This window comes from Henckelia pumila, unplaced genomic scaffold, assembly GCF_033568475.1.
Source record: "Henckelia pumila isolate YLH828 unplaced genomic scaffold, ASM3356847v2 CTG_270:::fragment_1, whole genome shotgun sequence".
In the NCBI taxonomy this organism is placed as follows: Eukaryota; Viridiplantae; Streptophyta; class Magnoliopsida; order Lamiales; family Gesneriaceae; genus Henckelia; species Henckelia pumila.
The window spans coordinates 1,753,205-1,779,855 of record NW_027331788.1 but is presented as its reverse complement, the minus strand read 5'-3'; the positions used below and the strand labels follow the sequence as shown (position 1 = coordinate 1,779,855).

Genomic DNA, 26,651 nt, shown 5'->3' with positions numbered 1-26,651 from the left:
AAGTTGCCTTGCCTCAGATTGGCAAATTCAGTACCCTTATCCTTCTTGTAGGAGACTGGAATGAAACGTTGATAGAATTCAGTTTTAAAGACAGTTCAGGTGATAGTCGTACCTCGATGTTCTAACGCTTTCTTTGTAGTAATCCACCAACTTTTGGCAACTTCATGAAGTTGATGTATAATTAATCTGATACGACGGTCATCTGAATAATCAAGTGACTCAAACAACTGTTCAATGTCTTCTAACCAATTTTCACAATCAACTGAATTTTCTGTTCCTTTCATTTTTGGCGGTTTGAACGATTGAAATCGTTTCAACAATGTCTCCATCGGAGTAGCAGTAGCATCCATAGAATCAGCAGATGTACTACCCTGTGCATTCTGAGGTTCAACAACTGGTGGTGGTACTAATGCTGGTTCGGCCTGGGGAACCACTAATGGATGTCTAGTAGCCGGTGCTTTACGGGGAGGCATATCTGATTGTCAAACAGATTAGTGCATAAACAATATCATATTAAGATATTTATTCCATCCTTCTCTGATAAGCATTCTCATGCGTTCTCATAAGAATTCAGGTTCTGACTGAGGATAATCTGGAATACAATTGCATATATAGCATGCAGTAGCAATGAAAGCACATAATCATGCAATCACATAATTATTGCAATATAAAGCATGCTAGCATATACTGCACATAATCAAATACCACATGCAATCTCATGCAATATCAAATAATCAGACAGACTCAATCTACCACACTCATCAACTTCTATATGAATCAAGAAACTTATGCTATGATACCACCTGTTGCGGGGACATCGGGTGCTAATCAAATTTTATAGGGCGATTAATAACTAAAATAGTTAATCTACAATACCGGACAATTGGCGACACAAAACCTCGTCGAAAAAAGAAACAACAATTTTTTTTAACCATGGTGGCTCGCTCGAGCGAGCTTCACCTCTCGCTCGAGCGAGCACCTCTCGGGTTGACACACCCAAGGCTCGCTCGAGCTAGCCCAGGCTTCGCTCGAGCGAGCTGAGTTCTGCCCGGCTTGCTAAATTGATGCTCTATTGCTGATCTTGAAGGTTGAAATGATGGAAATGCATCTATACATGCCAAATATGTACAAGAGAAGATGATAACATCAAAAACACAAACCCAACATGTATATATAATCTTTGTCAAGCTAAAAAATAATAAACATGCTATCTCACAAACATAATATGAAAGCTAACAAGTATTTGACAACAACATACAAAGTTCTTGTATCATTTCTAACATGTTTAACCAACTCAAAGTACAAGTTGTTCTGCTAAAACCCGAGTCCTCACATGCTAAGACTCTCTCTCTCAAGCTATCCCTGTCGCTTCTGACCAGCTCCTACCCCACCTATTGCCATGCACACATACAAAACAAAGAAATATCCGGATACCTCCACTGAGAATAAAATCCCAGTATAAACAACATAAAGTGCGAGATAATAAACGTGTATGCAATGCATATGTCAAAAGAGGCTATCAATCTGATATCAATAGGATATTGGTTCTTGGGATCCCGAGGAAATAACATCTTCAACGAACACCAATTCACCCAATCGAGGTGAAGTCAAATAATTTATTTCCTCTGACTTTGGTGCAACTATAATGAGTCTTCTGGCTCTGAAAGTAAGTCTACATTCCGTGTCACTCAACTACAGCCCTCCAAATGTCATATGCACTCTAGGCTTTTCAACCCTCTGTGCTTGTCTGGCTGGAGTTCAAGATGAATGCAGCATAATCTGTATGCATTAAAGACTATAAACTATCTTGAACATATAAGCACATAAGCACACAAAGCATCAAAGTCATCTAAATCACATAGAATACAAACTCAAACAAGTATGTGATTAATAAGGGAATACTCGAAAATAATAGCTATTTTGAGTGTTCTATCCCATCTGGATTAGCTGTCATTTATACCTTTCAATGTCGAGTCTGACAATGCTTCAAATCTGAAAACATAACATGATGAACATATATTAAAATCTGCTCAAGTCATGGTTACTTGCTCAATGCAACAACTTCAAACCTTCTTCAAATCCTTCTCGGTTCGAATCGGAGATCTCGAGTTCGACAACTTCGATATAAAGCTGAGAAATGACATGTAGAGTGACTAACAAGATCAGATGCAACTCAAACCATGCTTCTTTCAATCAACAATATCAAAGTCTTGACATTTTTCGAATCGACGGCATAACGGCTAAAAACTGGCAATCCAAATCAACATCACAATCAATCCAACAAGCAAGATAACTCATAATCTCCAACAAAACAGCAATATACATAGACTTTCAGCAACATATCAGAAAGGGTAACTTTCGAATTTTACTTCTAAATTCATATTGTAACGCCCCGATTTTATCTTAATTGACTTTATTTGAGATAATCGGAGATTCCAGAGTTCAAGAGCCGACTTGTATTTGATCAGGGACTACTTTGCAAATTTTGGAATTTTCAGGGACTAAAACGCAAAAAATGAAATTGTTATAATATCTAGAATTTGACTAAGTCTCCCATTCTCCCTTCATCCCTCCCAAACGTTTCTCTCCCCCATTGAAGAACTCAACGTGAGTTTCAAACTTTTGGATTTCCTCCCGAGCTCGATCCGTCCGTTAGAAATTATTTCTGAAGGCAGATTAGCGATCACGGCTGAGAGAGCTTCGTTATACCGTAAGTATTTCTCCGATCGGATATGTTTTGTTTTTCGGAGGTGGTTAGAATCGATTTAGATTCTAGTATGTTGTTCCTGGAAGAGTTCTGATCGTTTATTATCTGTCAGTTTTGAATTAGAGCGACGTTCGGATTTGTTATGAATTTTTGAAGGGATTTTCGAAAAAGTGAGTTTTGTGATTTGTTGGAATTGGATTGTTTTGGTTGAATGTTGATTGATATGAGTTGCTTAGAGTGATATTATGCTGTTTGCATTTTCGGTTAGTTGAATTTATAGCCGTTATGCCGCCGGTTTGAGATTTTGGAAATTGGAGATTCGTTTGAGTTTTTGGGAGTTGCTCGTTTTGAATGGATTGATATTAGATTGATTTTATCTCCGCAGATTAGTTGAAGATCGTGGAGTTCCGAATTGGCAACTTTCGAATCGTTGAAGAGTTGATCGAGGTTTGGTATCGAGTTGATCCATCCTCGAAAGTTGAATTGAATTATCTTTATCGTTGAACTTGATTTGGAATGGAATTTTGATTTGGAATTCTTGTATCGATGTTGTTTCCAGGTTTGGAGCATCGACGTTGTTGAAAAGAGGTATAAGATGACTTAGATTGGAATAGAACGTGTGACTCGAATCCGACTTGATTCGAGTGTTCCGAAGAATCACATACTTGCATGTTATTTGATTATTTGAATTATTTGAGTTATGTTTTGAATTTCATTCATCTTGAACATGAATCCTTGATTTGAGTAGCGGGCAGGACGGCCCTTTTGATGATAGACGTTTTGGGGATTATATTGTGAGTGGCCTGGGTGTAGCCGTTTCACCTAGTGCTAGCATACTCCTTATAGTCGCACCAAAGTCTAGAGGATGGAGATACGTAGCACCACCTCGATCGGGAGAGTCGGTGAGTCGTTTACGTGATCTCATCCTCGGGATCCCAAAAGCAAAAGCAGAAATGTTTTGATTATCCGACTTGATAATCCCAGATTTTAAAGACATGCATTGCATTTATGCATATGAATTGAGTTTTAGACATTCTTGTAGAATTTCATTGTTGTTTTATGAATATCTAGAAGATGATGCATTTCGTTTGAGATGTTTTTATGATATTGCATGTTTGTCTCTTTTACTGGGAATATTATTCTCACCGGATTATCCGGCTGTTGTCTTGTCTTTGTATGTGTGCTTGGCAACAGGTGGGGCAGGACCGAGTCAGAGATCGCATGGCTAGGTGGATGAGTTGATAGAGTGAGGCCTTGTTATTGTAGAAGTCGAATTTGAAATCGAACTTAGATTGTATTCGAACTCGATTTGTATTTTGGATTTTGGAACTTAGAATTGATGCATGTTCTACTCTTTTTTGTAATTGAATACTTCGTTGTTGGAAAAGTGTTAGTTGGATCATGTCGGAGCCTTTCCGGGTGTTGGATTGCACTTTTGGAGCCTTATTTTGAGCTAAAACAGCAGGCCATGCGCGCCCGCGCCTGGTGAGGAGCGCCCGCGCGTTCTGCTCCCTTTCTCGGAGGCCCGGGCAGGGCTGTATGCGCGCCCGCACGTCACCCTATGTAAAAAAAAAAAAAAAAAAACTTTGCTTTTAATCTTAGATCTTGTATGCGTAATTATTGTTTATTCTGATATTAGATGATTAGAATCGAGGTCTCACATTAAGTGGTATCAGAGAGATAAGATTCTTGGACTGAATTTAGAAGTGAGTGGGGTAGATCGAGTCCGCATGAATTGATTCTCGCATGTGATTGAGTTATTTAAATTGATTTGTTTAAATACCATGCGAGCATGCTTTGTTGTTGAGAATTATTTGATTTACATGATTTTGTGATTTGAAATATGAAGCATGAATTATTTGAGATATGAACTGTATTTTACCTGTATCCGGAATTCTGAGAGGTTGCAAGGGCACCGATTGCAGCGATTGAGTTATCTTGTGTCCTAACCTTTGATAATCAGATGGGTCCTCGACGAGTTATTAATAGGAATCCACCGCCAGTTATTCCTACAACTGAGCAAGCTAGTACTGAAACGGTAGAGATGGATGCTTCAGCGACGCCTATGGAAACCCTGCTGAAGAGGTTTAAGTCTTTTAATCCGCCGTTGTTGATGGGCACTGAAAATCCAGTTGATTGTGAGAGTTGGTTGGATGATATCGATCAGCTGTTTGATTCTATCGATTACACAGATGACCGTCGAATCAGGTTAGTCATTCATCAGCTTCGTGGGGTTGCTAAGAGTTGGTGGATCATGACGAAGAAAGCAATGGAGAATAGAGGTACGGAAGTTACTTGGACTCTTTTCAAATCGGAATTTTTTAAGCGGTTTTTCCCTATCTCGTATCGCAAAGATAAGGGAGCAGAGTTTGCCAACCTGAGGCAAGGGAATCTGAACATTGAAGAGTATGTAGCCAAGTTTGATAGTCTGTTACGTTTTGCACCGCTGATTGCCAGCGATGAGGAAGCTAAAGCCGACCAATTCATTAATGGTTTGAACCCCGACGTCTTCACGTTGGTAAACACCAATAGGCCTAACAATTTTGCGGATGCCATGAATCACGCAAAAGGTGCTAAAGCAGGTTTATGGAGACAGAGAGGAGGTCAGTTTGTGCCGCAGCAGCAGCAAGAACAGTTTCAGGCACAACCTTTTCAATTTCAGAATCAACCATCGAGTTTTGAAGGTGGTAGCAGTGGAGGTAATAGGAAGGAATACTATTATCCGAAAGGGAAGCAGTTTAAGAAGCACGGAACCAGTTCTTCGAGCTCTAGTGGTTCGAGACAGTATGGATCGGGACAGAGTTCGGGACAGTCAGGCATGTCTTGTGCAAATTGCGGAGGTCGTCACTCCAGTGATCAGTGTAGAGGTATTTTTGGAAGCTGTCATATTTGTAACCAGGCGGGGCACTTTGCAAGAACGTGTCCTCAGCGTGTCCCTGAGCAAGCACAGAGTGGAAATTTCTTGAGACAGATAGCTCAGCCTCAGCAGCAAGCACCTTCTGTTCACTCTTTCCAACCTCAGCAGCAGAATAGGCAGGAAGGTAATCAGTATGGAAGCCAGCCTCCCAGACAACAGGTACGAGTCTTTGCTTTGTCTGAGGATCAGCAGACTCAGGCTGCACCCGATAATGACAGATCAGGTAACGTTCGATATTGAGTTCCCTATTCTTATTGGAATGTTAGATTCTGGCGAGTCTCTTGCCTTCTTATTGAAGAATCTGTTTATGTTTAACGTGCCTCTATTAAATTGTTGAATTGTCGAATTGATGAATACTCCAGTAGTGTTGTTCTATTAACCGGATCTTTCAGAAGAATTAGTAGAGGTTATGAATTCTTATCGTTGATTTCTTATCTTTGTGGAATGAGAATTATACTGATCTTTCGGAGCTTTTGAGAATTGGATAGCAGATTGTGGTACCAAGTGTTGGAAAACTGGCGAGTTCCCAGACCAATTACGATTGATACCCGGTGCAGCGGAAGTTTAAAAATTTTTTCATGGAACGTTTCCATGGTATGGGTATCAACCGTTCATCGATTGAATTACGTGTGTGTGTAAAATTTAAATAACAATTAAATAAATTTTACCTCAAATCTCGCAACGAGATTAATGGACACCAACAGAACAATTCTGCTCTTGTTGTCTCTCCCTGGAACCGATGAACGCCTTCAATCAGGTCCACGAACAGAGGTTTAATCCCTCTGATAGATTGCACTAGAAAATCTATCAGAAGTTTTCTGCGAAGAGAATACACGAATTTGATTCGTTATTCCTTACTGTGATTCAAAATCACAGACCGGAATTTCTCTGTGACAGAGCAAGGGGGCGGCCGAAATATTATTTGAGAGAGCTAGGGTTTTTCGATTTTTGCTCTCAAAAATTATGACCTGTTGTGTGTAATTTCTGTACTGAAATAACTTATTTATAATGCAGGCCACTAACACCTTAGGGCCCATTAGTCATAAGCTGGGGCCCGACAAGCAAAGCCCGCTCGTTCAGAAATTAATATAAAATTCATCGTGACTCCGATTGATGAAACGATTTCACCAATGTGCACAGAAACCATTTCTGCACGTTTTAAAGTCAAAATAAATTTTCCTGAATCCGAATTCAGTGGTTTCCAAAAATGTCCATCCCTATGTCATTTTAGGAAATCCTACTCCCTTACTCTTATTTAAGAAGTCCAACTCCTTAGTTCATTAAATTTAACTCTTTAAATTTAACTATCTCAACGGGGATTAAAACTCCATTACACTGTGTGACCCTCAATGGTTCAGGGATACAGCTAGCCGTGAGCTCACAACTCCTTGTGACTCGGAACCACTTTCCGACTTGCCCAACGAATCATGGTAAAGCGCCTAGCAACATCGCCCCATGATTCCCTAGGTATCACTGATAGTGCCTACAAGAACCAGTAGATTTTGGTTAACGTACAGTACGGTCCCTTCATCCATATATCCCGATCGAATCAACAACCATTGGTATATCGAGAGTCGCTCAAGATTCGATAACTATGCAATACATCTTGAAGATCAAATTAGTGACATCGCATGTGCTACTAAGAAACCATTTCTTAAATCACATCAAGTACTCTGGCCAGAGATTTGTCACACTAATATCTCCTCAGATCGCATAGGATATCCACACTCGCAAGTATGTGGTGAATCCTTGACAACAATGCATTGACTCCTATATGTGTCGTAACTGTACCCAATCTCGACACCTGATGACCCCCTCAGAGTCGGTAAACGAGTCAAAGCACAGTACTAGCATATAGAGTCTCCATGATGTTTCAAGTCGTAAGGACTAATGGTGTACAACCAAAACCGCGGACTTTATCCACTCGATAAGTGATAACCACTTGGAAAGTCCGGATAGGGTAGTTCGACTATTCATCCTATGAATATCCATTTGCATGCTTCGAACATCTCCATGTTCCCTACCAATGAAACGTGGTACTCCGCATCGCAAATGCTAGTCTCAAACTCGAGCGATCCTTATCCTTATTATCGGACGGCTCAATCGACTAGGAACGGTTTTAGAATATACAGTGACTATAAGATGTATTTCATGATAGACATCTCCATGTTCTACCACATCTTACATACACTATAGTATATTCAAGGTCTTTATCAAAACAACAATAGTATATCACAATATAACAATATGAAGTAATATAAAGTCATTGCCATAAAAGTGTAAATAATATTAAACAAAAGATTGTTTATACAAAGAGTCAACAAAGCCCATAGCCACACAGTTGGCTCACTGGGCACCCACTCTTACAATCTCCCACTTGCCCTATAGCCAACTAGTCATACTACGTAGACCCATTGCTTCGCGATGTTTGTCAAACAATGGTCCTGGCAAAGGCTTAGTAAGTGGATCAGCGATATTGTCTGCAGAGGCCACTCGTTCGACACTGATGTCTCCTCTTTCCACAATCTCCCGGATTATGTGGTATTTCCTCAGTACGTGTTTGGATCTTTGATGAGACCTTGGTTCCTTTGCTTGAGCAACGGCACCCGTGTTGTCGCAGTACACCGGGACTGGACCAACAAATTCAGGAATGACGCCCAACTCTTGGACGAAATTCCTCATCCAAACGGCCTCTTTAGCAGCAGCTGATGCTGCAATGTATTCAGCCTCAGTGGTGGAATCCGCTGTGGTGTCCTGCTTGGAACTCTTCCAAGAGACAGCACCACCATTGAGCATGAACACAAATCCAGAGGTTGACTTCGAGTCATCCACATCACTTTGGAAGCTAGAGTCGGTATAGCCTTCCAGTTTGAGTTCTCGTCCTCCATAAACCATGAACATATTCTTAGTCCTTCGCAAGTACTTAAGAATGTCCTTCACGGCTTTCCAATGCATCTGACCAGGATTAGACTGATATCTGCTCGTGACACTCAGAGCAAATGCTACATCCGGTCTGGTAGATATCATCCCATACATGATACTACCTATAGCTGACGCATATGGTACATGTGTCATATTCTCTATCTCTGCTTCAGTCTTGGGACACATAGACTTGGATAGAGAAACTCCATGACACATGGGTAGATGTCCTCTCTTGGACCCATCCATTGAAAACCGTTTCAATATGGTATCGATGTAGGTTGATTGAGTGAGTCCTATCATTCTCTTAGATCTATCCCTATAGATCTGTATCCCAAGAATGTAGGATGCCTCACCCAAATCCTTCATCGAAAATCTACCTGATAACCATATCTTTGTTGACTGCAACATCCCTACATCATTCCCAATGAGTAGGATGTCATCAACATAAAGTACTAAGAATGTCACCGCATCCTTAACTACTTTCTTGTACACGCAAGGTTCCTCCGGGTTCTTGATGAAACCAAAATCTTTAATTGTTTCATCAAATTTATGGTTCCAACTTCTTGATGCTTGTTTTAGACCATAAATTGATCTCTGAAGCTTGCATACCTTATGCTCGCTTCCCATGGATGTGAACCCCTCAGGCTGCTTCATATAGATTTCTTCCTTAATGTCTCCATTAAGAAAAGCAGTCTTCACATCCATCTGCCATATCTCATAGTCATACCATGCAGCTATGGCAATTAGGATTCTTATGGACTTGAACATTGCGACTGGTGAAAAGGTTTCATCATAGTCAACTCCTTGCCTTTGAGTATAACCTTTCGCCACCAATCGCGCCTTGTAGGTCAATACTTTACCATCAGGCCCAAGCTTTCTTTTGTAGATCCATTTACACCCTATCGGAACAATTCCATCGGGAGGATCTACTAAAGACCAAACTTGGTTTGTATGCATCGAATCCAATTCTGACTGCATAGCTTCAAGCCATAAATTCGAATCCGCATCAGAAATTGCTTCCTTGAAGTTTCTTGGATCACATCCAATGTCGGGTTCATCTTGATCCCCTTCAAGAAGAAGACCATATCGAACTGGAGGTCTAGAAGTCCTTTCGGATCTTCTAGGTGCAGGCGTGTCCAGCAATGGTTCCTGAGGTGTAGGATCGTTATTTTGTATTTTGGGTTCTTCTCGAACTTCTTCGAGTTCCATCATCTCGCCTTTCTTATCCAATAAGAACTCCTTCTCCAAGAAGGTGGCATTCCTAGAAACAAACACCTTTGTTTCAGCAGGATAATAGAAATAATATCCGATTGAATTCTTCGGATACCCTACAAAATAACATAAGCTGGATCGACTATCCAACTTATCTCCCACTGTCCGCTTCACGTAAGCAGGACATCCCCAAATCCTCAAGTACGAATACTTAGGAGCTTTGCCATTCCATAACTCGTATGGTGTTTTGTCCACTGCTTTAGTGTGGACGTTGTTCAACAACAATACCGCCGTCTCAAGCGCATAGCCCCAAAACGAAGGTGGAAGCTCAGTGAAGCTCATCATAGATCGAACCATGTCCAACAAAGTTCGATTACGACGCTCCGATACACCATTAAGCTGTGGTGTCATAGGAGGAGTCCACTGAGAGAGAATCCCATTCTCTTTTAGATAGTCCAAAAACTCGGTACTCAAGTATTCTCCACCTCGATCCGATCGAAGTGCTTTAATACTTTTACCTAGCTTGTTTTCTACTTCAGCCTTGAATTCTTTGAACTTTTCAAATGCTTCAGACTTATATTTCATTAAATATAAATACCCATACCTAGAATAATCATCAGTAAAGGTAATGAAGTAGGTGTGGCCATGTTGAGTCCCTACTCTAAATGGACCACAAACATCTGTATGGATCAAATCCAACAGATTTTGACTACGTTCAGGCTTCCCCTTAAAAGGAGATTTAGTCATTTTTCCTTTTAGGCAGGATTCACAAGTAGGTAGAGAGTTAATATCAGACATATCAAACATGCCCTCTCCCACTAGCTTGTTCATCCTCCTTGAGGAAATATGACCTAGTCTAGCGTGCCAAAGGTTTGCGGGTTTTGACTATCGATTTTCCTTTTGTTTGTTGTCGCCGGTTTGTCAATACAATTTACTGGAACGTCTTTTAGTTTTAAATTGTATAGATCGTTTTCAAGTTGTCCATTTCCAATTAAACATTCATTCTTGTAAATATTGCAAATCCCATTCACAAAATTACAAGAATAACCATCTCTATCAAGCATAGAAATAGAAATAATGTTTTTAATTAAATCTGGCACAAATAAAACATCTCTCAACAATAATTTAAAACCATTCTGCAAAATCAAACAAACATCTCCAATGGCCGTAGCTTCAACTCTGGAACCATTCCCGAGCCTCAGCTGGGTCTCACCCATTCTAAGCCTGCGACTTCTTGTCATCACCTGCAAATCATTGCAAATGTGAGATCCACATCCGGTATCCAATACCCAAGAAGTTGTATTAAGTGACATGTTTATTTCGATATAGAACATACCCTTTGCAGTTCCCAACTGCTCAAGATACTCCTTGCAGTTGCGCTTCCAATGACCCGGCTTCTTGCAGTAATGGCAAACATCCTTGGATTTTCCATCGTTTGAAGCCTTTGTCTTTTGCTTCTTCTCGGGTTCCACTTTCTTGGGTGGGGCAGAACGTTTCTTGCCCTTCATACTTGGCCCCTTCTTAGCAGAAGATGAGGAGCCCACCAAGAAAGCTGGCTTATCCTTCTTAAGTGTGGATTCATATGTAACGAGCATATTGATCATCTCTTCAAGGGTGGCCTCTATCTTGTTCATATTAAAATTTATCACGAATCCATCAAATGAAGAAGGAAGAGATAGAAGCAGCAAGTCCACATTGAGTTCATGCTCCAACACCAAATCAAGGGTCGCTAACTTCTGTATGAGCCAAATCACTCGTACCCCATGATCACGGACCGAAGTCCCTTCACGCATGCGGCACGTCATCAACTCCTTAACAGTAGAGAACCTTTCAGCCCTCGACTGAGCCCCAAAAAGTTCCTTGAGTTGCGCATGAATGTCAGCAGCATTCACCGTGTCCTCAAATCGCCTTGGAGTTCATCAGACATCGAGGCTTGCATATAGCATTTGGTCTTGATGTCATGGTCACACCATGCATCAAGTTTGGCCAATTCCTCCGGACTTATGTCAGCTGGTGCTTCCTTCGGAGGTGCTTTCTCTAACACGTAGAGCATTTTCTCCGAAGTTAAGACAATCTTCAACTTCCGGAACCATTCCGTATAGTTGGCGCCAGTCAGCTTGTTTTGTTCGAGGATCGAGAATAAAGGATTTCGCGAATTCATTGTATGAAATACTGAAAAGGAAAAACAGACATATATCAATGATTGTTTAACAATTTACTAAGACATAAAATAGGCGAATTTAATTTTATGAATCTCACTCCCACTATTTTAACGATTTCACCACCCTCTAGTGAAAACGGGAAACTTTTTCCTTAGTGAGAACATGGAGTCCAATTGACAAACTTATGGTCCCGAATAATATCAGCCAACCATAATTCTCAAAAGGTAGAGCCCAATTGCTTCCAAAGCAACCCCCATGTATTTACCTCATGTCCAATAAGGGCCCAATAATATGACGCCGTTTAAAGTGACATGTCAAGATGACCCATCAATATTAAGTTGTGATGGACGGTCGCCATGTGGATCCCCCAATAATATGAGCCGATCCCATGGGAGTTCCACCCAACTTACAACATTTGTCGATCCAATGTACAGCTTTCCGACGGACGGTCCCCCCCAATAATATGAGCCGGACCGTATCCGCGGGTAGCATCACATACATTGACCGTTGATGGAAGGTAGGAACATTTAAACAATATTTAAATTTCCTTTATTTATCTTGATATAAATTTTAAATCATATTTAAAATGAGGGATTTTATTTATAAAAATATTTGTCTCATCATATTTAATTTATTGCATGCATTGCCGGATTCACGCAATTTATGTCTAAACATGCATACAATCATAATATCACATATTATATAGGATGATCGATTCCATTTCTAAATGACCCGTGGTTGCCAATCACGGGTCTTAGTCCAATCCTAGGTAATATGCAGTATGCAAATGCAATCCTATTACATATGCTTCCAATTTACATTTCTTCAGTCTTCATTGTCTGCTGGGCCCACCATCTTCAAATCTTGATCTCCCACTAAATCTAATGTATTTACAATAAATAACAATGACAAGTAGGGGATACATTTTTAGGGGTGGGAACGGGCTATAAACCAAGCCCACTTTTATTACATATGACATTCATATCGGGCCATAAACCAGGCCCATTAATAAAACCAACAACAATAAAGACAAAATGTAAATTCCTAACATACACCTACAAAATTGGTCATGGCAATCGATCATCCTTATCCAATAACATTTAATTCAAAATTAATTTATTGGATAACATGCTGTGGCAATTCAAATTTAAACAAGATAAAATCATATTTTATATATAAAATCACATTTCACATATAAAATCATATTTTATCTCCATATCAAATAAAATCATATTTTATCTATAAAATCCAATTTTACAAATAAAATCATATTTTACTCAATATATCATAAGATCATATCTTATCATCAATTGTACCAAAATAATTGATTTCAAAATTCAATTTACGGATAAAATATTAAAATTTTCCAAAAATTCAAATTTATCCAAAATCAATTTTAAAATATACGGACTCGAACAGTTCGATCCGAAATCTCGTGAACCAATCAAAAACAATTTTTGACCGGACCAAAAATAAAATTTTAACATATTAAAATTAATTTTTAATAAAATATTAATTTTTCCCGCGGGCCACCCGGGACACTCCCGGGTTGGCCCGCACCCGGGGCGCGGGCCGGGGCAGCCCGGCTGCCCCCTTAGGGCAGCAACGCTTGCTGCCCTGGCGGCGCCTGGCGCCGCCGCTGGGCGGCGCCGAGCGCCGCCCCTGGGCGGCGCCGAGCGCCGCCCCTGGGCGGCGCCGAGCGCCGCCCCTGGGCGGCGCTGTCTTCTTATCGAAATTTACGGGATGTATTCTTGTTCAGAAGAATCACTTATTAGCTTGATGCATTGAGACAGCTGAAGACACTCGAGACTCAATGTCTGAATCTGGACTTCGAGCTCGTAGCGATCTTATTGATTTGAAGATCTGTTATCTTTTGTCTTATGAGGAAATTTACGTGATCTGTTATAATATTTGGAGTTGGAGAAATTGTTTTCATAGATGAAATTGATTTGGAGACAGAAAAGAAGATTAGATTGTTTGAGATTCTGACTGCGAATCTTTATCTGAGGAATTTTATGCAGCAACCGATGTTTTGAACTGTTCTTATTTTATCTACTATCTGAATTAGAGTGACCTATTGCTGGAATCTGCTATTATTTTCTGTACTGGATGACTTTCAGTCAAGATTAGAAGATTGATATATTGTCAGAGGTAGTCAGATGTCTTGTTTTTGCCGAAGTCTGTCATTTTAGACAGAGATTTTTGATGCACTCATTTTTCGGCAAGGACTTCGATGAGATTTTGTTGCCTGATTTCAACTTTTTCAGTTCGATATCCTCAGAACGACGGACAGCCAGATTAGACGAGTCGAACTTTGGATGTTATGCCTTGTTTTGGAACCAGGGATGAGTCGAATTGTTACTAAGCATGGAAGAATTTTCCAACGATTAGGAATCGACTTTTGATTGACAGACTTGAAGGAGTAGTTTGGAGAATAGATTTCGTGTTGGAACCGTGTCGATTTCGAGGACGAAATATTTTCTTAGTGGGGGAGAATTGTAATGCCCCGATTTTATCTTAATTGACTTTATTTGAGATAATCGGAGATTCCAGAGTTCAAGAGCCGACTTGTATTTGATCAGGGACTACTTTGCAAATTTCGGAATTTTCAGGGACTAAAACGCAAAAAATGGAATTGTTATAATATCTAGACTTTGACTAAGTCTCTCATTCTCCCTTCATCCCTCCCAAACGTTTCTCTCCCCCATTGAAGAACTCAACGTGAGTTTCAAGCTTTTGGATTTCCTCCCGAGCTCGATCCGTCCGTTAAAAATTATTTCTGAAGGCAGATTAGCGATCACGGCTGAGAGAGCTTCGTTATACCGTAAGTATTTCTCCGATCGGATATGTTTTGTTTTTCGGAGGTGGTTAGAATCGATTTAGATTCTAGTATGTTGTTCCTGGCGGAGTTCTGATCGTTTATTATCTGTCAGTTTTGAATTAGAGCGACGTTCGGATTTGTTATGAATTTTTGAAGGGATTTTCGAAAAAGTGAGTTTTGTGATTTGTTGGAATTGGATTGTTTTGGTTGAATGTTGATTGATATGAGTTGCTTAGAGTGATATTATGCTGTTTGCATTTTCGGTTAGTTGAATTTATAGCCGTTATGCCAACGGTTTGAGATTTTGGAAATTGGAGATTCGTTTGAGTTTTTGGGAGTTGCTCGTTTTGAATGGATTGATATTGGATTGATTTTATCTCCGCAGATTAGTTGAAGATCGTGGAGTTCCGAATTGGCAACTTTCGAATCGTTGAAGAGTTGATCGAGGTTTGGTATCGAGTTGATCCATCCTCGAAAGTTGAATTGAATTATCTTTATCGTTGAACTTGATTTGGAATGGAATTTTGATTTGGAATTCTTGTATCGATGTTGTTTCCAGGTTTGGAGCATCGACGTTGTTGAAAAGAGGTATAAGATGACTTAGATTGGAATAGAACGTGTGACTCGAATCCGACTTGATTCGAGTGTTCCGAAGAATCACATACTTGCATGTTATTTGATTATTTGAATTATTTGAGTTATGTTTTGAATTTCATTCATCTTGAACATGAATTCTTGATTTGAGTAGCGGGCAGGACGTCCCTTTTGATGATAGACGTTTTGGGGATTATATTGTGAGTGGCCTGGGTGTAGCCGTTTCACCTAGTGCTAGCATACTCCTTATAGTTGCACCAAAGTCTAGAGGATGGAGATACGTAGCACCACCTAGATCGGGAGAGTCGGTGAGTCGTTTAAGTGATCTCGTCCTCGGGATCCCAAAAGCAAAAGCAGAAATGTTTTGATTATCCGACTTGATAATCCCAGATTTTAAAGACATGCATTGCATTTATGCATATGAATTGAGTTTTAGACATTCTTGTGGAATTTCATGGTTGTTTTATGAATATCTAGAAGATGATGCATTTCGTTTGAGATGTTTTTATGATATTGCATGTTTGTCTCTTTTACTGAGAATATTATTCTCATCGGATTATCCGGCTGTTGTCTTGTCTTTGTATGTGTTCTTGGCAACAGGTGGGGCAGGACCGAGTCAGAGATCGCATGGCTAGGTTGATGAGTTGATAGAGTGAGGCCTTGTTATTGTAGAAGTCGAATTTGAAATCGAACTTAGATTGTATTCGAACTCGATTTGTATTTTGGATTTTGGAACTTAGAATTGATGCATGTTCTACTCTTTTTTTGTAATTGAATACTTCGTTGTTGGAAAAGTGTTAGTTGGATCATGTCGGAGCCTTTCCGGGTGTTGGATTGCACTTTTGGAGCATTATTTTGAGCTAAAACAGCAGGCCATGCGCGCCCGCGCCTGGTGAGGAGCGCCCGCGCGTTCTGCTCCCTTTCTCGGAGGCTCGGGCAGGGCTGTATGCGCGCCCGCGCGTCACCCTGTGTAAAAAAAAAAAAAAAAAACTTTGCTTTTAATCTTAGATCTTGTATGCGTAATTATTGTTTATTTTGAGATTAGATGATTAGAATCGAGGTCTCACACATATAAAATCCGAACGATAATATTTTTCCAAACCGTCTGCGAATACACAATCGGTACAGCTCATATATGCATATATCTTAAAATCATGAAATTCCATCTTCAACATAAAAATAAATTCTGAGAAAATTGAATGAAACTTGTACCAAAACAAATCTCTCGAAGCGGTGATCGCAGATATATATTTATTTCGAATTTCTGACGACCGGATCACGAGTTATTGGAGCTTTTACAGACAAAAATGGCGTCTTGAAACCCTTCAGCCGTGTTCTCTACCTTTTCCTTTTAATTCTGATGGTTTTCACGTGAAGAATAGATAAATATAAGTATATTTGCAGTTTAGTCCCTGAACTTTTGACTATTTGCAATTCAGTCTCCGGAAAAGCGATTAATTCAATTTCAATCCTTATTCATTTAAGAATATTAGAATTTAATTCTAAACTCTAAATATTCCCAAATTAAATATTCTCGAATTAAAATTAAATAATTTCGGGCCTTACATTTGGCATATTGAAGGGTCATTTATTTTCCTATATATAGATGTCATTTCATTTCAAAATTAAAAACTTTGAAATCAAAGTTTCTTCTCTCTTCTCTCAACTTTCCTTTCTCGGTTCATGTCTGTGATATTTCTTTCCAAATCGTGATAAACTTCAGATACTGTTCAGTTCGTCTGTATCGAACGTTGTGCTAAGTTGTTGCAGGTATCACCGTTGTATCCCCGGAAACTATCGTCTACAGTGAATCTTGAAGTACAGTAGGAGGAGACGAATATGTTTTAAGGAAACTGTAATTTATTACAGGTCTCGATTTGGTTTCGACTTTTTATCTTTACAGGATCTATTATTGTATTGTTCAATTTATTGTAATACAAGTTTTTCCACATTCAAGTATTATTATACTCTCTCATTTATTTCCCCCAACACGAACCATGCTCAAAGACCGTTTGATCAATCAAACCGTTTGGAACCGGTCATACCAAGTCAAGAACTGGTCGGATCGGCTTTGAACTGTTGAACCGATATAAAACTGGTCCGGCCGATTCTCATATTTTCTATAAACAAAAATTTTATAATTTAAATATTTCATATATTTATTCCTAAAAAAATTATTTCTTCTATTTAAAATTAAAACTTTAATTTTTGGTTATATATATGTGTGATTATTTGACTTTGAATTTTGTTAAAAATATTATTTTTGTAGTATTTAGACTTATTTTGATTATTTTTTGTATAGAACGTAAAAATCATAGCTTTGGCCGGTTCTTGTCTTTAGAATAGTTAATTAATTAATTACTACAGCTTTATCCGGATATGTAGCCAAATTGATCTCACATGTTCGTCAATCGACGGAGGCTCGAGTTCAAGTCTTCCCTCCTTTTTTTTGTAATAAAAAAAAAAAGTTAATTAATTAGTGATATGAATTATGATATCCGTTACCCACAAGCTAGCTAGCTATATATAATTTTGAAATGATAAAGAACAAAATGGTAGAAATATATTCTTGAAATATATTTTAGTTATATTTCAAATTCGGGACAAGTGGAAAAACTATCCGGCGACATTATTGTGAGACGTAAAAAAATTTTGAGGTGGGTATTTTGGTGATATAAATTTACGATTTCTAAAAAAATTTCCTACTTAGCGTTTTCACTCTCAGTTACCAACTTGTTTTCTTGAAAATGATAAAAATGTGGAATTTGAATTTATAAAACAGAAATAAAAAATGAATGATTTGGATATTGTATCCAATGCGATCAATGGGATCCCAGTGATCCAATGATTGCCTCCCCCTTCCTAAATTTCGAGAAAAGAAAACAATCCCAGCAGGCAGCAGCAAAATCAGCGGCGGTGTCACGAGATTATAACTAACACTTGCAAATATTTTGCACCAAAATCCATGAACTATATATAACAAACAGTATTTAATTCCATCTCATGAAGGAAGATACAAAACCTCAAGTGTTCAGTAACATACACCATCCAAATCCATATATCCCAAATACACAAGATATGATATGATATATTACAGTTTTGAAAAGATCACCCAACCACAGTTTTGAAAGATTCATGAATGTGTCTCAAAGTTTCTTGATCCCTATTCCACTCAGGCGTGGGAGCCTTCACAAAATGCGCGTAAAGTTTGTTGTTAGCACAAGTCACCGAAATCAGGCTGTGTGCGCCTACCCCATCGATCTCATACTCATAATATACCTGCCCTTTATCATCCTTCCTCTCTTCCGAGCTCACGTTATCTGCAGTGGCAATAAGATCCTGTAAATCAACATCCGATAGAGCAAGATTGTTCAAGACCAGATCTTTTGGGGCCAATTTCCGGAACCCATCAAGAAAAGTTAAGTAAACTTTCTCTGTCTTCTTCTTGGGGTTGAAGAATTCACTGTCTGTTCCGTTGGTCCCCTTTTGAATCTTGGACACCAGCTTTTCCTTCCACCCGTCTGGGACGTCGTAGATGTACTCCGCGGAGGCTTTCTTGTCGGAGTTGCCGCCGTATCCGCCGTAGTTGGCGGCGCTGGCGGCGGTGCCGTAGTAGAGGCGGTACGTTGCGGGAGATAATTCTGCTAGTGAAGGTGGGGTGGTGCTGGTGGTTAGGATTGTTGTGGCCAGAGCTGTGGCGGCTAGGGTGGTGGTTAAGTTGGTTAAGAGTGGCTTTGTGGGCGGGAGGGTTTTCGCCGGCGGCGTCGGGAGTGGTGATTTTGGGGCGGTGGCGGTGGTGGAGGAGGAGGAGAGGAGGGCGGATGGGGAGAAGATGGTGGCCATTTTGAAGCTTTAGGCAGTGAATTGGTGGATGTGGTTGCTTTGTATGAAAATTTTGAATTAATTTTTTTTTTATTCCTTATCCAATATTTTGGATTGGATATGAGGCAGTGACCATGTAAGAAAGATATTATTCACCAATCATAATCATTCTTTTCGCCATGTCATTTGCCCATTTATACAGTGGTTTTTGTTTTTCCAAAATCGAGTAATCTAGGGTTTTTATTATAAGTAATTTAAAAAAACATTTTAATTGCACAAATAATGCATGGTGGGGCCTTTTGCAGTAATACTGCAAAAGGCTCCTGCCAATAGCGGACCCTGCATTAAAATTGCAGGGTCCGTTGTTAAAGATAGCGGACGCTGCTTTGGCAGCGTTCGCTATTTGCAGAAGCAGACGCTGCTTTGGCAGCGTCTGTCCCTTGCAGAAGCGGACGCTGCCTTGGCAGCGTCTGCTTTGTTATTTTGCATCACGGGCGTTTTGGCCCGTGATGCAAAATTATTGTGATTGTGCTATTAAATATGCATGCTGCGAACTTGAGTTCATTATTATGCTTTCTCATTTTTATTTTGCAGGAGACCGAAGCTTTCCTTCCCTTTCTTTCCTTAAATGCTTTCTTTTTTTTATTTTATAGAAGAAGGACCGAAGAAAATATTTTTTTTTTGAGCAACCACCGAAGCTTTTTGAAATATTTTCCGCGTTGTTTTCTGAATTAGGTAACTTTATAATGTTATCGTTTTAATTCTTTTTAAATTTTGCATGCAAAATAAATTCTATCAAAAATTGTGTTATTATTCATATGAATTTTTGTTCATATTGTTTTTGCAGATAAATTTGATATTAAACGTGAAATAACATAGAGGTACGTTTTAATATTATTATAACAATATTAAGTTTTGTGTATATTTTAAATAATACTATTATTATTCATGTTTTTTAAGTTAAATGTTGACTATAGTTTGTTGGTTATGTTATTATATTATATTTTTATATTATATAATATTTTGGTTAATCATTCACGCTTTGTAATTGTAATCTTTATTTGATATCCCTTATTTTTACTAAGTTGGTCAATAGTATTAATTCCTAAATTAAGGTACCTAAAATATTAACCATTTATAGAAAGTTTTAATTTATAATGTTCAAAATAGAAAAACATTTATATTAGTAAATCGCCTACAACTAATTCATAATATTGAATGACTTTTAAGAATTTTAATTTTTTTAATACAATAGAATTAATATTTAAAATTTAAATGAATTTTTAAATATTGATGTAGTAAAAATTTCTACGCATCTTAATTACATTAGTTTATACCACTTAATTAATACTTTGTTTATCAAAGAAATAATATATATTTTTAATAATAATATATTATATTAAAAAGGTAGATATCATATTTATTTTTATTTTTTACATATATGTCTTGAATTTGTAATATTAGTTAAAAGTATAAATTAAATAATGTATATAATATTGTGTAATCACTTTATTTGAGAACCAATAAGAGAAAATAATTAAAGTGATAATAAATTTGAATTCTAAATAATAAATTTAAGTGAATATTTTCAATAAACAAATACAATTGAAATATTTTATAAAAAAATAAAAATAAGAATAAAAATAAAAAATATCTTCCTAATACTTTAATTTATTTATTTGTCAAATTTTCGAATATTTAATGAATTGACATAAGATAATATATGTTTTTAAAATTAATAATCGAGATAATCATGATATAACCAAATCAAACTATACACAAATTTATATAATATAATTAATATTTAATTTGATTTAAACAGATTTATCAAAATTTCAGTGTACATAAATATAAAGTTTTATAATATTTTGTAAAATTTGATATAAAACAAATATTAATATATATGTGCACTTGAATTGTTAAATTTTTATTTTTTGATTATATGTAAAATAAAAATATTAATGATATAAACATAATAATTTTCATAATACATGTAAAAGTATAAGTTTGGAATGTCAAACAAGATTTTATATATAAAATATTTAATATTTTGTGTTCTTATTAAAATGTGATATAAAATATTTATAATATCACATTTTTAGATTAATTAAACATATATTTTTTTGATATTATTTATTTTATTTATATATGATAAAAAAATATGATAGTTTTTTAAAATATTTAATTTTAGTTGTATGAATACACAAAAATATTGCATTTTGAGTAATTTTTTAAGTAAATAAAAAATTTAAAATATAAGAAAAGTTAGTTTAAGGACAAATTTGTTATTATTATTAACGTATTTATTTTATATAAAATATAGTATTACAAAGATGATTGAAATAATTTTTAGTAATCTTTTGTTATTATTATTATTATTAATTTTATTTTTATTGTTTTTATTTTTATTTGAAACAAATAAAATAATTAATGTAATTCATATTTAATATTTTACTTCCAAATAGCATGAAGATTATTATTCGATCGTGATGTGTATTATTTTTTAGTGTATTTATTATAAGTATAATTGATTGTTATAATTAGTTAACTAATTGATTAATGATTGTCATTTTTTTTCAGAATGGCAACAGTACAAGATTCGAGCGTGTTGCATTTGCAGGCATCACATATATCATCAGTAGTTTGTTCGGAAAATATTGATGAAGTTATTCGAGCGAAACGATCGGTCAACTTGATTTGGAAATTATATACGGAGAATGTGTTACATAGCCGTGTTAAAGCATTTTTACATCATATGGGATTTTTCGGTGTTTTTCAGTGTGGATATCGTGTTTATGATAATCATTTGATCACTGCTCTGGTTGAACGATGGCGACGTGAAACCCACACATTTCATTTTAGATGTGGTGAGGCGACTATCACGTTGCAGGATATTTCAGTTATTTGGGGTTTACCAATTCATGGTGAGGTTATATCTGGTATAGATGCGTCGCATAAAGTGGGAGAATGGCAACACATATGTTTAAATTTATTGGGATATACGCCATTAGCGACACATTTCAAAGGCGGTCACTTGTCGATGACCTCTTTATACGAACACTGTTGGAAAAACTGGCGGTCAGATCAATCACGATTGATACCCGGTGCAGCGGAAGTTTAAAATTTTTATCATGGAACAATTCCATGGTGTGGGTATCAACCATTCAACGATTAAATTATTGTGTGTGTAAAATTCAAATAACAATTAATTAAATTTTACCTTAAATCTCGCAACGAGATTAATGGACACCAACAGATTTTATCTGCTCTTGTTGTCTCTCCCTGGAACCGATGAACTCCTTCAATCAGGTCCACGAACAGAGGTTTAATCCCTCTGATAGATTGCACTAGAAAATCTATCAGAAGTTTTCTGCGAAGAGATTACACGAATCTGATTCGTTATTCCTGACCGCGATTCAAAATCACAGACCGGAATTTTCTCGGGCAGAGGACAGGGAGGGGACGGCCGAAACTTTTAAGAGGCTAGGGTTCGATTTTTGCTTCTCAAAAATTATGAGCTGTTGTGTGTAATTTCTGTACTGCAATAACTTATTTATAATGCAGGCCACTAACACCTTAGGGCCCATTAGTCATAAGCTGGGGCCCGACAAGCAAAGCCCGCTCGTTCAGAAATTAATATAAAATTCATCGTGACTCCGATTGATGAACTGATTTCACCAATGTGCACAGAAACCATTTCTGCACATTTTAAAGTCAAAATAAATTTTCCTGAATCCGAATTCAGTGGTTTCCTAAAATGTCCATCCCTATGTCATTTTAGGAAATCCTACTCCCTTACTCTTATTTAAGAAGTCCAACTCCTTAGTTCATTAAATTTAACTCTTTAAATTTAACTATCTCAACGGGGATTAAAACTCCATTACACTGTGTGACCCTCAATGGTTCAGGGATACAGCTAGCCGTGGGCTCACAACTCCTTGTGACTCGGAACAACACTTTCCGACTTGCCCAACGAATCATGGTAAAGCGCCTAGCAACATCGCCCCATGATTCCCTAGGTATCACTGATAGTGCCTACAAGAACCAGTAGATTTTGGTTAGCGTACAGTACGGTCCCTTCATCCATATATCCCGATCGAATCAACAACCATTGGTATATCGAGAGTCGCTCAAGATTCGATAACTATGCAATACATCTTGAAGATCAAATTAGTGACATCGCATGTGCTACTAAGAAACCATTTCTTAAATCACATCAAGTACTCTGGCCAGAGATTTGTCACACTAATATCTCCTCAGATCGCATAGGATATCCACACTCGCAAGTATGTGGTGAATCCTTGACAACAATGCATTGACTCCTATATGTGTCGTAACTGTACCCAATCTCGACACCTGATGACCCCCATAGAGTCGGTAAACGAGTCAAAGCACAGCACTAGCATATAGAGTCTCCATGATGTTTCAAGTCGTAAGGACTAATGGTGTACAACCAAAACCGCGGACTTTATCCACTCGATAAGTGATAACCACTTGGAAAGTCCGGATAGGGTAGTTCGATTATTCATCCTATGAATATCCATTTGCATGCTTCGAACATCTCCATGTTCCCTACCAATGAAACGTGGTACTCCGCATCGCAAATGCTAGTCTCAAACTCGAGCGATCCTTATCCTTATTATCGGACGGCTCAATCGACTAGGAACGGTTTTAGAATATACAGTGACTATAAGATGTATTTCATGATAGACATCCCCATGTTCTACCACATCTTACATACACTTTAGTATATTCAAGGTCTTTATCAAAACAACAATAGTATATCACAATATAACAATATGAAGTAATATAAAGTCATTGCCATAAAAGTGTAAATAATATTAAACAAAAGATTGTTTATACAAAGAGTCATCAAAGCCCATAGCCACACAGTTGGCTCACTGGGCACCCACTCTTACAAACACTGCACCTCCACATACATTGATGATAATAGTTCCGAGGTTGATGTTGTGAAATATAGTCGGTGTGTAGCATTGATGATTATCGGAGGAATAATGCTACCAGATTATCAAGGAGGATCGGCTAGATTGATTTTTTTACAACTGCTCCGGAACATTGATCGAATAAAATCTTACAGCTGGGGAGGTGCAGTTTTAGCGTTCCTATATCGTGAGTTGTGCAATGCAATGCGTATAGGAAAATCTAAAATAGCCGGACCTCTATATTTTGCAGGTATAATTTTTAATGATTAAATGAGATTAAATTAATATTTATTTAATTATATTTTATACTCATGACAGGTATGGGCATGGAGCAGGATTAAATGTGTTAATCCTGATCGAACTGGCTTATCTCATTTTGTGGCCCCGAATCCTGCTGATGATATTATGCCATTTTCTCTCTACGGTGCTCGGTAAAAAAATTATTGTCATAACATGAACTCTGATTAATTTACTCGATATTTAATCATTTTTTTATTGTAGGTGGAACAATGTTTTTAGTTATACTCATGCACCGACACACTCTCTTCGAATTATAAGAGACTCATTTTATCGTATGAATCATGATGAGGTATACTATGAAAAATATATAAACACTGCAACAATGAACTTGTTTATAGAAAATTTTAAGTAATTTTTTTTAGTTTTTATTTTGTAGTTTAACTGGATAGTGTACGACAGAAACGATCCAGATGTCAGAATAATAATGGATTCATACGACAATAATATTTGGCGATGCGTTTATCCTTTGATTTGCTTTGAAATTGTGGAGATGCATCGTCCGAATCGAGTGTTAAGGCAATTTGAAATGCGTCAACCTATTCCAAGACCTGCAGTTGACAACGATGACCTCCACAACATCAACAGATCAGGTCATCGCAACACAGACTGGAGGAAATATCATGAAAATGCAATTAATATTTGGAACAGAAGGTTGAATTATGTTGTCCAAGGTCAATTGCATGGAAGATCTAGGCAGACAGATGATGACTACTTTCGATGGTTGAATCCGGAGTCTCTTCTCCAAAGTATTTATTGAAAAATGAGGGCATCTCAGAATCAGTGGAGATAAATGGTACGACTTGCCTCTGTAATGTTTGGCGATGTGGTGGACGAGATGACGTCCCTTCATCGATATTTTCATGTGGGTTCACACGTTCATCATCATTCAAATCATCAGCGTCGTTGTCATCTTCTCCAGACTCCCCATATGACATCTCTGGTTCAGTATCACTAGCACTTCTAGGAACATCTCCATCATCAATTCTAGGAACATCATCGTGTTGAGCAAAATTCTGGTTGTTTGAATACAAATTTGTTGCACCGACGTTTTGATCCCAACTCAGACCCGTATTTGTCCAGCATGGAGGAACATGTTCAAAAGGACCAGTGATATGTTGATCCCACGGACCGCCTTCACGGTCAAACTGCATATTGCTCAATCCTTCTGTAACATGTGGAATATATGATTCTTCATTTTGATCAATTTGATTTGCTTCAACGTACAAATGCAATACATTTATATTTGGGCATTGCATTACAAACTCCAGAGCGTCAGCATCAACAAGGTCGACTGGAATTTCATGCCATATTGATTTCTCCATAAATGAGTATTTCGTCGACAGCTTCAGATTAAAATACGTCGGATCAATGACCAATATTCTATGCACATATTCAACCAACTCGAACAAAGAAATTGATCTCAATACTCGAATCGGTCTAATATACGGGATACTATATTCAACCGACCCATTCTCAACACTAACATGCCCACCAAAATATAGAAGCACATCAATGTTATCCATTCCGAAGATGAAATTTCAGGAAAAAATATTACAAAGACAGAAGGAGGAAGGAGGAAGGAGGAAAGAAGAACGAAAACAATATTTTTCAGAAATTGTGAAGAACTTCTTCAAGTAAAAGAGAGTGAGAGACACTGAGATTCAACAAATTGTTTCTAGTTATATAGAATAATTGAAGGATTGAATTTCAAATTTTGTAAGGCTTAAACACGCTATTTAATGTGGTCAAAAGTTGTGTGGGAATCTTGTCAGAAGCATGATGTTCAATAGTAAAAAGAAAAGTGAGTTCAGTGTTTGTCGGAAGGTTGTATATTATTGTGGGAGGTTGTATATTATTGTGGGGATTTTATGCGTGCTCGATAATTTAATTATTCGTGTGTCTCTAAAAATCACGTCCGCAGGAGAGGAAGGCGGATGGTGAATAATCAACGTCCGCAATTGGCCTTAGCGGACGCTGATATTATAATAATAAAATATACTAGGGCATGCATTGTATGCATATGACGCTGCCACATAGGCAGCGTCCGCTTCTTTGAAGAACGGACGCTGCCATTAAAATAATGCAGCGTCCACTCTTCAAGTTAGCGTTTTAAAGTATTTTTGATTCACCCCCCACCATGCATTATTTGTGCAATTAAAATGTTTTTTTAAATTACATTTAATAAAAAAATCTTGCATCATTGAAAAAAACCAAATATATATCTCAGTATTTCTCATTCTCACAAACCATG

The 26,651-nt window shown here is 37.6% G+C and overlaps 1 protein-coding gene across 1 annotated transcript; it reads right to left on the bottom strand.

Annotated features, from left to right (window-relative positions):
• Window positions 1-18,353: 18,353 nt before the first annotated feature.
• On the bottom strand, window positions 18,354-19,213 carry LOC140870853 (thylakoid lumenal 19 kDa protein, chloroplastic). The gene has a single exon (XM_073273263.1). It carries the CDS (start codon window positions 19,176-19,178, stop codon window positions 18,444-18,446), a length of 735 nt encoding a protein of 244 aa, XP_073129364.1. The 5' UTR covers window positions 19,179-19,213; the 3' UTR covers window positions 18,354-18,443.
• Between the last annotated feature and the right edge of the window lie 7,438 nt (window positions 19,214-26,651).